The 14,083-nt window shown below is 36.5% G+C and overlaps 1 protein-coding gene across 4 annotated transcripts in view; it reads right to left on the minus strand.

Annotated features, from left to right (window-relative positions):
- CFAP69 (cilia and flagella associated protein 69) overlaps positions 1 to 14,083 on the minus strand; it is an 83,703-nt gene that overhangs the window by 55,843 nt on the left and 13,777 nt on the right. For 3 of the 4 annotated variants that reach the window (XM_060196261.1, XM_060196259.1, XM_060196260.1), the window contains 3 exons: positions 9,958 to 10,017; positions 7,379 to 7,444; positions 2,304 to 2,413 (listed from right to left, as the gene is read on the minus strand). In XM_060196261.1, coding sequence (XP_060052244.1) covers positions 2,304 to 2,413; positions 7,379 to 7,444; positions 9,958 to 10,017 — 236 coding nt within the window. The remainder of the gene's footprint in view (positions 1 to 2,303; positions 2,414 to 7,378; positions 7,445 to 9,957; positions 10,018 to 14,083) is intronic. The other variant, XM_060196262.1, reaches the window with a different exon arrangement.

The following is a 14,083-nucleotide window of genomic DNA, read 5'->3' on the forward strand; positions in this document are numbered from 1 at the left end:
TAAATAAACAAACAACAACAAAACCCAGAATTTTTGACCAAATAGTTACAGAGAATAGAAAATAATCATTATACTTCTAGTGCACTGAGAAATAATACTACTTAAGAGAACAAAACCAGAAAAGCTTGATTTTAATTAAAACTTTTTTTTTCCAATATTTCTCTCAGAAATGTTTTGACTGTGGAGCCTGAAGGAATGTTAGATAAACCAAAGAAGAGAAGGATTCATATTTGATGATCTCACTCATAGGCAAAACTTAGGAAAGGACAGAAAAGGAAAACTTGGCTAGGATTTAGTATTGTACCAAAACACAGAACTCTAGGGAGGGAGAGCAGGAAGGGGCTTGGTGGGAGAGGGGCTTTGGGGTCCTGGTGCATGATGGTGGAGGGGAAGCCTGTTTTGCAGACGTTTGTTGCAAAGAGACATGAGTCTCATGTGTCAACAACCATAATATAAACTATTAGCTCCCTAGTAAAATGAAAGAAAGAAAAAGAGAAAGAAAAAATATTTTGTAAAAGGAATCAGATGATAGTACATTATGCAGGTAGGCAAAAGATAAAAATCAAGAGAGTCAAAATAATGTAAATAATTATGAAATATGCAGTGTAGTGAGTACAACTCAAAAGATTTGTGATATCATTCAATGAAACATTTAATATTGCTTTCATAGAGAACCAAATCTTGGTAGTGTTCTGTAGATGCACTAATGTTGAAAGCAGTTCTTATGAACCTGGTATTCTAAGAGTTGCACTGCCTCAAAATTTAAAAATGTTTCATATAATGTAATCTCCACATCAAGATAATAATTTCCTTGAGAACTTGTTTGAAGGTTCTATAAGGAAAAACAGTTACTCATATACCCTGAACCAACCATCTCTATTTAGGAAAGGTTGTCCTCTTCAGTCAGGTGGGAAACACATGAAGTGGTTAGGGAGGAAAGAGATACCTGTTAACTAGCCAATTCAGCTGAATTAACTCATCAATGGTGGCCAGTGGGATGATCAATGGGATGACCATGAGTGACAAGAGGATGATAGATCTTGCAACCAGATCACCCTCACATCCAGGATAATTATGTCCAATTAGGACATACGAGTTCTTTAAAAGCATTCACCTTATAAAGTCATTCAGGGCAGGGATAGATAGAATGGTTATGCAAAGAGACTCTCATGCCTAATGTTCTAAGGTCCCAAGTTCAAAATCTCCTGCACCATAAGCCAGAGCTGATCAGTGTTCTGGTAAAAAAAAAAAAAAAAAAATATATATATATATATATATATATATATATATTTTTACTCTCTTGTTCAGATACAAGAATAAGTGAAAAGTAGTTATAAAAATTTATATATTACTATTGTTAAATCTAAAAGATTGGAGAGCTAAAAATCTCCATATGGTTCAACTATTTCTATCTGTATATGTGTTTTTCTTTTTTTTATTTATAAAAAGGAAACACTGACAAAACCATAGGATAAGAGGGGTACAATTTCACACAATTCCCACCACCAGAACTCCATATCCCATACCCTCCAAAACGTATTCTTTTAAATTGGTGAAAGGGCTACAAGGATTTACTCCTAACTCAAGAAATTAAATTGTATTGAAAACCTCAAAAAAATTAATATATATCTTGATTAGCCACTATGTGGCAGCAAAGAAGCAAAAGAAAGGTTGTGAAAACTCATATAAAAGAGTCATTAATTTTATAATTCTGACCTCTAATTTACATTAAACATACATCCATGAAAAATAATTTGTGACATTTTATTCTTCAAATTTGGAAAGTCAAATCAAATAAGATACATAGACTAACAAAAACTTTAAAAGCCATTTTTTCTTTTATTTATTTATTTATTTATTTATTTATTATTGGATAGAGACAGAGAGAAACTAATTGAGAGGGGAGAGAGATGGGGAGAACCGAGAAACACCTGCAGCTCTGTTTCACTGCTCATGAAGCTTCTCCCTGTAGGTGGGGATCATGGGCTTGAACCACGTTCCTTGTGCACTGTAATGTGTGCACTTAACCTGGTGCACTATCGCCCAGCCCTGAGAGTCATGTTTTCTAAAGAGAATAGAATTAACTGTTGTCCACAAAACTTATCTAACATATATAATTTAACTGACAGGTAGTTTCATGATAAAACATTTTTAATATAATTATAATCTCTCATAACTATCAATCTCAAATGACAGTATAACTTTTTCAATTCAACTTTTTGAATAAAGTAATCACTAGAGTTCTGAAAATTTTTTATCACATTGCTATAATGCATGCTAATATAGAACAAAGAATAACTTACCCACATAATTTTAGGATATTACATGCAGATTCTACAAAAGAAGGCTGGTTTTCAATTTTTTCTGCACAGAGATTTAGAACTTTAAATATTTGTGCTAAATCCCTGAGAGGCTTCAATATTATTAGTTAAGAAATAACATTAAGAGTAATATTTTTAAAGAAATTTATTCTTAATAGTATTTCTGTCAAGGAAGTTGGAGGGGGAGAAAAAGCAAAGTCTGGAATTTTATCTACTTTGTTAAATGTGCTTGACATTTTTAACTTCACCAATTTTAAAGTTTAGGAGGAAAACTTAGAACATAAACTTACTTATTTTTTGTTAATACTACAAGTCCTATCAGTTTATATTTAGAAGCCTGGTGTCTTTTTTGTTTGTTTGTTTTATTGTGAGCAGAAATAGACTGTGCAAACTGAACTTCAAGTCATAAAATTTTTCAAATACTATTTTTTGTCACAGTAACTTCTTATCCAAAAGTATTATTTTCTCTACTCACTACATCATAGAATTTTTTTTATCAACTATTACACCACAAAGCTAGCTTATCAATGACTTACTATTATTAATGAATAATAACATATGGAAAAAATTAACTTGATGACTCAATTATATCCTTCATTTCCAACCACACACTACTTCAAAATCCATAACTCAAACCAACCTTACTTTAATGCATAACCTTTTTTTCCTTTGTTTCGTTTTTTTATTTTTAAAAAATATTTATTTATTTATTCCTTTTTGTTGTCCTTGTCGTTTTATTGTTGTAGTTATTATTGTTGTCGTTGTTGGGTAGGACAGAGAAATGGAGAGGGGGAGGGAAAGACAGATGGGGAGAGAAAGATAGACACCTGAAACCTGCTTCACCGCTTGTGAAGTGACTCCCCTGAACGTGGGTAGCCAGGGGCTCTAACTAGGATCCTTACACCACGGTCCTTGCACTTTACGCCACGTGCACTTAACCCCCTGCGCTACCACCCAACTCCCTTGTTTCATTTTTTGTTTGTTTTTGTCACCAGGGTTATTACTGGGGCTCTGGAGAGAGAGATACACCAGCAGCTGGTTCCAACATCCATGACGCTTCCCACTGCAGGTGGAGACTGGGGGCTCAAACCCCACTCCTTCAGCATGGTAACCTGTGTGCTACATTGGCTGTGCTCTCACCTAATCCCAATGGATGACTTTCGTAACATTACTTAAATGTTCATGCTTTTAAGACTTAAATTACTGAAATTTTATTTCCTTTTAAGCTAGTATGAAAGCAAAACATAATCTTCTCAAGGTCTTCAGATACAAGTACTTTTTAATTTTAGCCACTTAAAAATCCAATTGGTGTGACCTGGGGATGATGCAGTGAATAAAGCTTTGGATTGTCAGATATGAAGTCCCTATGTTGATCCCTGGCATTTCATGTGTCAGACTGAGGCTCCAGCTCTTTGTCTTATTCTCCCCCACTAGTAAAGAAGCAAATCTTTAAGAAGTATTTCTTGGAAAACTAAAAAGCAATTGCTAATATGAACAAATTGCATAGTTCATATTCTATAGCTAACAGGGCATAGTACTGATAGTTGAGACTTGCATTTCTTGCTTGAATCCTACCACTTCATTTCCTGTAGGCACTTCCTTAAAAAAAAAAAAATATATATATATATATATATATCCAGAGTTATATCTGGGGCTTGGTGTCTGTAGGAAGTATCCACTGCTTCCTTTCTTTTTTTGATAGGCCAGAGAAAATTGAGAGGGCAGTTGGAGTTAGTAAGAGTGAAAGAGAGACACCTATAGAACTGCTTACCACTCAAGCTCCCCCTACACATGGGGACCAAGGGCTTGAATCTGGGTCCTTAGATCTGGTAACATGTGCACTCAATTGAATGCACCACCACCTGGCCCCCTCTGTGCATTCCTAAGAAAGACAGGGGAGTGGCCTGGGAGGTGGCATCATAAACTAAGCGTTGGACCCTCAGGGATGAGATCCCAAGTTGATCCAATGCCAGGTTGATGCTCTGGTTCTCTCTCATAAGTAAATAAATCTTAAACAAGTAAACAAAAAAAAAAACCCTCACAATCTAAAAAAAGTGGGCATATCAGAAATATAAACTTCTCCTGTCTGCCAAGGTCAGTATGTTAGTAGGAGCTCTCAGAGGCTTCTCTCTCTCTGTCTTTCTTGCTCTTGGCCCGAGGTGAGTGCCCCATCAACATGTGAGTAAGAGCTCTGGGGGCTTCTCTTCCTCTCTCCCTCTCTCTATTTTACTCTCTTGGCCTAACAAGTAAATGCTCTCAATTTTCCAGAATAAACTTTAAAATTCCTGAAAAAAAAATAAAGAAATACGAACTTTTTAACTTTTTAGAGATGTGATCAAGATACATTTTTTTCCCACTAAGGTTATTGTTGGGGCTCAGTGCCTACACAATGAATCTACTGTATTCAGTGACTATTTACTCACTTCTTCATCATCTTCTTTTTCTTTTTTCCTTCTATTTTATTTGATAGGAGAGAAAGATAGAGGGAGAGAGAAAGATACCTGCAGACCTGCCTTACTGTTTATGAAGTGCCCCCCCTGCAAGTGGGGAGCAGGAACTTGAACCTGGGTCCTTGTGCATGGTAATGTGCACTCAACTGAATGTGTCACCACTTGACGCCTTGACCAAGATATTCTAACCTATCTTTGTTTTACGCTGTACAAAATTCAGTCTACTAGAAGCATACAGAAGTAGAGCCATTTGTCACCAATTCTCTAGTCAAAAACAAAATGATTAGTTACTGAGGTACCAGATTAAGATAGGAAAAAAGAAAAGTTACTAATAAAATTTGTCTACTTATAAATAATGCATGATAATCTCAAGTCTTCAACAAATCCATATAAAAATAAGGTAAGGGGGTGGGGGTACATAGGATAATGGTTATGCAGATTGTCATACTTGAGGCTGTGAAGTCCCAGGTTAATCTCCCACACTGTCATAAGCCAGAGCTAATCAATGCTCTGATTAAAACAAAACAAGCAAAAAACAACAACAACAACAACAACAACAAAAACAAAAAACAACAAGCTCAGGGGCCAGGCAGTGTGGCACACCTGGTTAAGCACACACATTACAATGCACAAGGACCTAGGTTCAATCCCCTGATCCCCACCTACATGGGGAAATCTTCACAAGTGGTGAAGCAGGGCTGTAGGTGTCTATCTCTTTACCTCTTCTCTGTCTCTTTCCCTATCTCCTCTTCTCCCTCTCAGTTTTTTTCTCTATCCAATAAAAAAAAAGTAAAAATAAAGTAATAAAGGGTTTAGATAAAATTGTGAAGCACATTTCCCTGAATAGAAGGCTTAAGATATTTTGAAAAGCTGGAACAAACTAAACTGGTTTCTTTGTTACGTCATGGTGGACAACTGCCATAGATAGTTCAGATCAATATTGATGAAAATTCGATCAATGAACCACTGCCACTGCCAGTTCTAGAACTGTATGTTACTAGTTTGTGATAAGATGGTTATAGAGAGAAGTTTTCAGGATAACCTAACTGAACTTTCCAATAGCATATCTAGGCAAAGGTTAGAAAAACAACCACCCCAAAACCGTTTTTTTTTTCCTAGAGTACTGCTCAGCTCTGGCTTATGGTAGTCTGAGGGATTGAACAGAGCCTCAGGTATAAGAGTCTTCTTTGTATAACCATTGTGCCATCTCCCCCACCCAACTGGGATCTTGACATACATATATTCTTATCATGGTGGTATATTCAGTGGTGATATATTAATACTTTACAAGCCATCAAATATGTTCATATATGTTATCTCATCTGGTCCTACTGACATTTTCATGAGTTGCTTTCAGTTCTATATTACAAAGGTGAAGAAGTTCAGAAGCTTATCTACCATGGAAATACTCAAGGTGACTGGTAGAAATAAAACTGACTAGGTTCTCCTGACTATATATGCTGTTTGTACTGAGCTTACAGAAACTGCTATCAGCACGTGTTGGGGGCTGGACCCATTGCTGGGAAAGCCCAGGCCCATTGTTTCCATGAGAATCTGAGTAGGTCGACCCCAAACTCTCCCCCCTGTGGGTTGAGATAAGGCAGATCTCCCCTGACCTCTGGAATTTATGACTTGGGCCCCGGACATGGGCACCTCTTTACACATGCCACCCTTCCTCCCTTTTTAAACAAAGACCATAAATTACTGTGTATGGCCAACTTGAAAACCACCAGCAAACATCCTGATTGCTCAGCTGCTTCCCTTCACCCCTACCTAAAGTGCCTGCAGTCTATCTCCGGAAAAATATACATTGTGAAGCTTGTGATCAAACCTTGTATGGTAACTTTTACTTGTGATCAAATAGTCTGTAGGTCAAAATGCATTGTGTTGCTCTGTGTTTGGGTTAATAATTACCTCAACCTTTCCCCCAGAGCAATGGGTATATCTGCCTGCCTTTTCCCCCAATAAATGAGTTGCCACACTTAGGCTCTCCCAGAGCTGACTGCTTGTCTCTCTGAGCACTTGCCCTTGACACATGGAGCCACCCCAGGACTCCCAGGGGGCTGCTCTGACCCTCACTTCCACTGGCTAGGGGGGTGGGGCACCTGGAGCGAGCCTGCAAGCACAGAGTTAACTTCACAGTATCGGTTTCCTCTATTTTGTTCTCTAAAAAACAAAAATATGTATATGTAATTATGTATATATCTAATAAGTACATAAATATGTAAGATTTTGTTTTAAAAACACAAAATGTTAGGTATTTATTTAGTGTGGTAAACAATAATGGCCTACCCAGAGATGTTCATATCTTGATCCTTTGGAGTTGTGAACATACTACCTGACATAACAAAGGGATCTTTCAGATATGATTAAATCAAAGATCTTAAGATGGTAAAATCATTCTAGATTATTCAAGAAGGTCCAAGGTAACAGAGTTTTTTATAAAAGAGGTAGAAAAGGAGATGCAAGGTCAGAAGCAGGAGTGAAAGTGTTGCTATTTTAAAGGGATAGCCACAAGTTAAGAGTAGCAATAGAAAATTAATATATTTGCTTATAAGCACCTATTTCATGATAAAGAAAATGAGCAAACTTATATATAAAGGATACAAGTCCGTTCTGATAACACTGCACCAGTTTCTTCACAGATTTTAGTTGTTTTTCTTCTAAATCATCCTAAAACAAATGATCTAGCTTAGCTGTTTATGATTATAACTGTTGAGATTTCTAAAAATTTCTTTAGTATAGAGAGGATGTATGTTATGATTATCAAGTAGTTCATAGATTACTATATTAAGATGTAAGTATTATAAAATGTTTCCTGTGAGCTGGGAAAATGACTAAGTGGTGAAATGTATCTTGGATGCATAAGGCTCTGGATTCGATCATCCATTACATAAAACCAACAAATACAAAAACAAACAACATCACAAATGGCAGGGTAGTGCTCTGGACTCAGTCTCTCTCACAAAAAGAGTTTACTTAAAACAGTGAAGGAAAAATTAAGTTATCAGTAAAAAATGTTAAATCCCATTAAAAATGTAGAATCCAAACGAGGTTAATGAAAAATAGACATTATCTCTAGAGGGAATATTAACATCACCTGAAGTGTGTTGTGCATCCATGTATGTCATGCACCTCTGTAGGCACTAATTCGTTTTCATTTTATTAATATTTATTTTAGATTTTATTTATTTATTAATGAGAAAGATAGAAGGAGAGCGAGAAAGAACCAGACATCACTCTGGTACAAGTGCTGCTGGGGATCAAACTCAGGAACTCATGCTTGAGAGTCCAGTGCTTTATCCACTGTGCCACCTCCTGGTCCACCATTTATTAATCTTCAATTTAATTCCATTAGGAATATACTATTATTATCCCTTTGTTCCAGAGTAGGGAACTCAAAGTTGAAACACAAGCAGTTTGTCCAAATATTAATAAGTGGTATTTTAGGAGCCAAGTTTGTCTGACTCTAGAAATATATATTTTTAGCTTCGAAATATGCCCACTATAGTGGTACAATCTAAAGATCAGAGAAACAAAACTGTAGACAATGATGTATTTTCTTTAGTAAGTCACATTGTCTTCCTAATATTCTTCCCTCCCTTCTTTCATTTCTCTCTTTTTTGGTGACCCAGGATTTTGCACATGTGAAACTTCATTATGCCCTGGTCATTTTTTTTTTTTCATTTAGTGGAAGGTGGGGGTAAAGAGATCCCATAACAGCAGAACTGTATCCAGGATTGTGGCACTCCCATGTGTTGCTGGAAATTTAAACATGGACACCTGGACAGAAGGTAGCTAGTCATACAATCACCTACCCTAACATATTTTAAATTAGCTATTCATTTATTTTAATGAGAAACAATACCAGAGCACTGCTTAGCTCTGGCTAATGGTGATGTGGAGATTGAACTAGGGATCTCCAAGCCTCAGGCATAAATTAGGTGCACTGCCTTTGCTCTATCTTCATAGACCCATTTTAATGTTCCAAATTGTTTGTGAAAAGCTAATTGCATGAAAGTAAAAGACTTGGGGGGGGTGTAGATCTTAAGCTCATTTGTAGGAGCTTGGTGTAGGGACACAGATCTATGGTGGTGGTAATGGTGTTAATCTATACTCCTATTAACCTATTTTTTAAAAAGCTATAACTTTTTCCATACTTTCTTTTAGCTTTCTTATTGAGCTATTATGAGCTTTATGTAGTTGAATTTTCTTTTCTTAATACAGACATGCATTCATGATTAAAATTAAAACTTCACAATAAACAGCCTGGAAAAGACAAATTATTCTTATATCATTATTTTTTTTCTTCTATGTAAAAATGTAGAGACTAGAAAAACATAAGCATGTGGAGCTATCTCAGTAGCAGAGCACAGACTTGCATGCACGAAGTTCCAGGCTCATCCTTGATACTACTTAAGCCAGTGTTCTGGTCTGTCTTTCTCATAAAAATAAATAAATCATTTAAAAAAAATCTTAAAACAATTAGCATATTTTTTGTGTCTACCAATTACAGAATACTATTTTTACTTTAATAGGTTGTACTACCATGGTCAAACCATTTATCACATTCTACAGGTATGTATTCTTGTTCAAGCCGTCATAATTGTAGAGTGTATGCTGGCTTTTAGGCATTCAGTTAATTCTCAAAGAGTGTAATCTCAGAAGAGTGTGCATATGAATATATGCATTCATTACCCTTTATCCCGATGGCTCAGTTCTGAAATTTAAGTCTCTTGTTTGAAATAATTTTATTTCCATGGTATTAACTATAATATTTTTATCAAAATAAATTACTTACAAGTCTGTATAAGTGTATGCATATATATATATATATATCCTGATTTCATATCAGAAAATTTTAATACATGATAGACTTTTCTACCTTCACTCCTCACTTCTTACTTCCTAACATGCAACTAGCAGAGGCTAGAATAATTTCTCTAATTAAATGCTTCCTTCTGCTTATTATCTATTGTAAATTTTCCCATCCCCCAAATTCAGCCTCCTTCCAGGTTAAATGCATTCACACTGAATTTTAAGTTTTACAATATAAGATAAATACCGTATGAAGTGCTTTCAACAAAAGGAGAGAAATAAGGTATTTTTGGGAAAACACATGTAACTTTTCCAGGGAAGTCACAATTTATAAATGACATAGCACCAATGTTTTTCTCCAAACTTACTTTATCAGTCTCTTCAAGAAGTTTGATGACACGATTCAGATCCATAGACTTGAAAGCACCCTAAAAAATACAATTCATAATATTCAAGATCATAAGAATCAGGAAATCTCACACACTATTTTCATAACACATGTTGCAATGCTCAAGGACCCAGGTTCTTGTCCTTGGTCTCCACTTGTAGGGGGAAAGTTGCACAAGTGGTGAAAAATGCTGCAGCTGTTTCTCTTTCTCTTCCTCCCTCTCTTATCTCCTCTCTCCTCTCAATTTCTCTATCTCTATCCAATAAGTAATAAATAAAAATTTAAAAAACAAGATTTTTAAAAGAAAGTCTTTAAAAATATCTTTAACAACAGCAAAAAAGAAAAAAAAAAAAACAGAGAAAGGACAATGAAATGTTGCTGAAACTTTTTTTTTGCCTTTAGGGCTATCGTTGGGGCTTGGTGCCTGCACTAGGAATCCACTGTTTCTGGAGGCCATTTTTTCCCATTTTTGTTGGTCCTGTTCCCCTTGTTGTTGTAGTTATTGTTATTGTTGTCATTGCTGTTGTTGCTGAATAGGACAGAGAGAAATGGAGAGAGGAGGGGAAGGTAGAGAGGAGGAGAGAAAGATAGACACCTGCAGACCTGCTTCACTGCTTGTGAGGCGACCCCCATCCTGCAGGTGGGGAGCCAGTGTCTCAAATTGGGATCCTTACGCTGGTCCTTGAGCTTTGTGCCATGTGCGCTTAACCCAATGCACTGCTGCCAAGCCCCCTTGTTGAAACTTTGTAGTAGTAGATAAACTGTAGAGTTAGAACATCTTTTGGATTCTTCTTGTATAACTTTACTAGTACTGAGAGGTCCAGAAGAACATCTAAAATAATAGCACTTGCACATTTTAGAAAATAAATTATTTCATGAATACATATTACACATTTCATGAATATACTTTACACTTTATCTATGGATGAATATGAGTTTATATCTTCTAAACTATTCATAAACACATACATATAACAGGTAGGAGGTAACTTTCCTAAACATCCTTTTTCACAAATGGTACTCTTACAGCCATCTAGATTGGAAAGCAAGATATTTAACTACAAGTTCTATAAATTTTACATCTTAGGGAGTCGGGCGGTAGCGCGCAGGTTAAGTGCACATGGAGCAAAACTCGAGGACCAGCATAAGGATCCTGATTCACAAGCAGTGAAGCAAGTCTGCAGGTGTCTATCTTTCTATTCCCCTCTCTGTCTTCCCCTCCTTTTTCCATTTCTCTCTGTCCTATCCAACAACGACCGCATCAATAACAACAATAATAACTATAATAATAATAAAAACAAGGGCAACAAAAGGGAAAAAATATAATTTTTTTTAAAAAATTTACATCTTAAATATTTCTTAAGACCACCCCATCTTACTAATTTGTTATTTTACTTCAGATCTCTCACTCAGTTGTGAAGGTTTTCTGTTGTTCCCCTTGCATCCATCACACCATCCTCTATTCTATGGTCAGAATAACAAAACTCAAATATGAATGTAAGCCGCATTTCAACAAGTCTCAAGTGATGCCACTAATTCTTCTACTTTCATTTAAACAATTCTCTCACTGGTTAACCTCCACAGATTAGATGTCACCTCCCCAAGGTATGAAAGAAAAAAAAAAAGAACTTTATGTCTTTTCTCTGTGTTTCCACAGCACCCTTAAGATATATATATATCTATATATATATATATATATGACAATCCTCATCACATTGATCTAGAACAGTTTATATGTTCATCTCCACCATACTCTGCTCCAAAGTTTACTTGAAGACTTTTGTTGTCCTTCATTCTTACTATCAACACTGAACCTGGCATATGATATCACTGATTACTCAGTAAAAGCTTATAATGCAACCAACAGGTAATTTTATCATAGTTATTTGTAGGTAAAGTGGAGGATAAAATAGAAGATGCCACAGTCCAAAGTGTAAGCACTTATAGATGATACAGAAATTTCCCAATTGTAAACACAGCCCTTGCTATATTTAACTTGGAGATCAATGCTTCATTACATGATGTTTTCTTTTTAATTCACATATCAATATTACTCCCATTGTGATAGAGCAAGAAGAGATTAAAATTTATTGCTAAGGAATTCTAGTTTGTAAGTAACAGATACCTGATTAGGCTAGGGTTTAGGGTACTGAATACAGGTGTACACATATCCATAAACAAGTGGCAATCATATAACCCAAAATCAAAGCGCTTAATAATGGTTGAAGTGCCTAAAGAAGGCATCATAAATTCTGTAATTGATTGAATTTAGACCAAATTAGCAGGACAGCCTAACAGAAAGGCCCAAAGAAGACAGATCCCCCAAACCCAACTCTGGTTGGGCTCAACAAATGATACTGAACACTTGAACTGAGAGAAAATCTAAGATAATCAGATAAAGAAAGGACTACAAAAGTTAGATAAAGGCAAGAGACTGGCCCACTTAATAATGGCCTGTTTGGTTAATATCACACCACCTGATCATCTGGGGTCCTAGTTAGGAATCCTTGGATTCCCATACACATATGATGTGTCTTGACCTCTAAAGGGTCCCTCTCTCCACTACCACTGGTCACTTCCATAAGGAACAATGTCTTGTGGACCCTCTCAGGACCTTGGCTCTACCATAAAGCAATGACGGTAAGCATAACCCCAGTCTCTGAAGGGAGGCTGGGGGTATCCTACCCAGCCACTTGAAAAAGACTGGTCCTGAAATGAGTGCAGCCTGCAATGTTCCTTAGATGTGACCATGAGTTATAATCTCAATAGCAACTTAGAGGTTACACGGGCTCTGGCACTAAATATAAATATGCATTTATATATGGGCCCTGAAGCAGGTGGATGGAGATAAATAATTTTAGCCACAATTTTTTTATATAAGAATGGGAACTACTCCCTTCCCTAACCCAACTTTCTAGCCCTTTTCTCCACTCTGACACCATTCTCTCAGACAATATTCTCATCCAACCTCAGGCTAGCTACCAAACTCAAGCAAAACTACCATAGTTGTATGTCCCCAGGAACATGCCTAAAATGGATTTCCTAGCTTTCTTCTATCCTAAAATCCCTAATCGTATCTGCTATGATCCTGCTTTCTGGTTCCTGTCCATTAACCATCTTTTCTCAATTTAGGTCATGGCACCTATCAGACATCAGGCTGCAGATGCTACCATGACACCACCCCTACTTCTCTGGGCAGGTGACCTCACCAATGTGTCCTGGACCCTCACATCTACAAAGCTCTGGTCCACTAGGGAAAGATACAAACAGGCTGGGGATATGGATTGACCTGTCAATGCCTATGCTCAGTGGAGAAGCAGCTACAGAAGCCAGAACTCCTACCTTCTGCTCCCCATAAACAACCTTAATCCATACTCCCAGCAGGGAAGAAGTGATAGGATGAAGATAAGAGGACTCTGCACTCCAGCTCCATCAGCACTCAGAGAGAGAGAAGGAAAAGGAGAGGGACATATGGAGGTAGTTATGATGTCATGAGTGGCTTAAAGGGAAAGAGAGGATTGAATCAGGAAAAGAAGGGACAACTTTGTATAAATGTGGACAGACAGTTGTAGAGAAGATGGTTGGCCCATGTCTTAAAACTTTAGGGAAACTTTGGTGGATTGCAGTGGGGGAAGTGAAATTTCAGAACTCTGGTGGTGGGAATGGTGTGGATTTAAACCCCTGTTGACATGTAATTCTGTAATATAAAAATATAAAAAACTATGACTTTATTTCTCCATATCCTGTACTGAAAAGAAACACCCAATTTTACAGGATGGGCTTTAAGCATGTGACTGAAAAACGTGGGGTCTTGCACAATACAAGCATGACAGGGACTATATATAACAGAAAAAGGACAATAATGAAGTGGGGGAATGATCTGAAAAATTTACCTCCTTTTCCCCTATTGGTCAGTGGATCTTTTAAAATAAAAGTTCAAGATTTTTATTTCCTTTACAAGAAATGTACACTATTGATTTTTTTTGGGGGAGGGATATACCTTTTATGCTCTTTCTCACTATCAGAGTTACTCCTCTGTGAATTAAATCATTTGAAATTACTTTGTTTATTTTTTGTTGGATTTTTTAAAATTTATTTTCCCTTTT

The sequence above is a fragment of the Erinaceus europaeus genome, chromosome 8 (assembly GCF_950295315.1).
Source record: "Erinaceus europaeus chromosome 8, mEriEur2.1, whole genome shotgun sequence".
Taxonomy (NCBI): Eukaryota; Metazoa; Chordata; class Mammalia; order Eulipotyphla; family Erinaceidae; genus Erinaceus; species Erinaceus europaeus.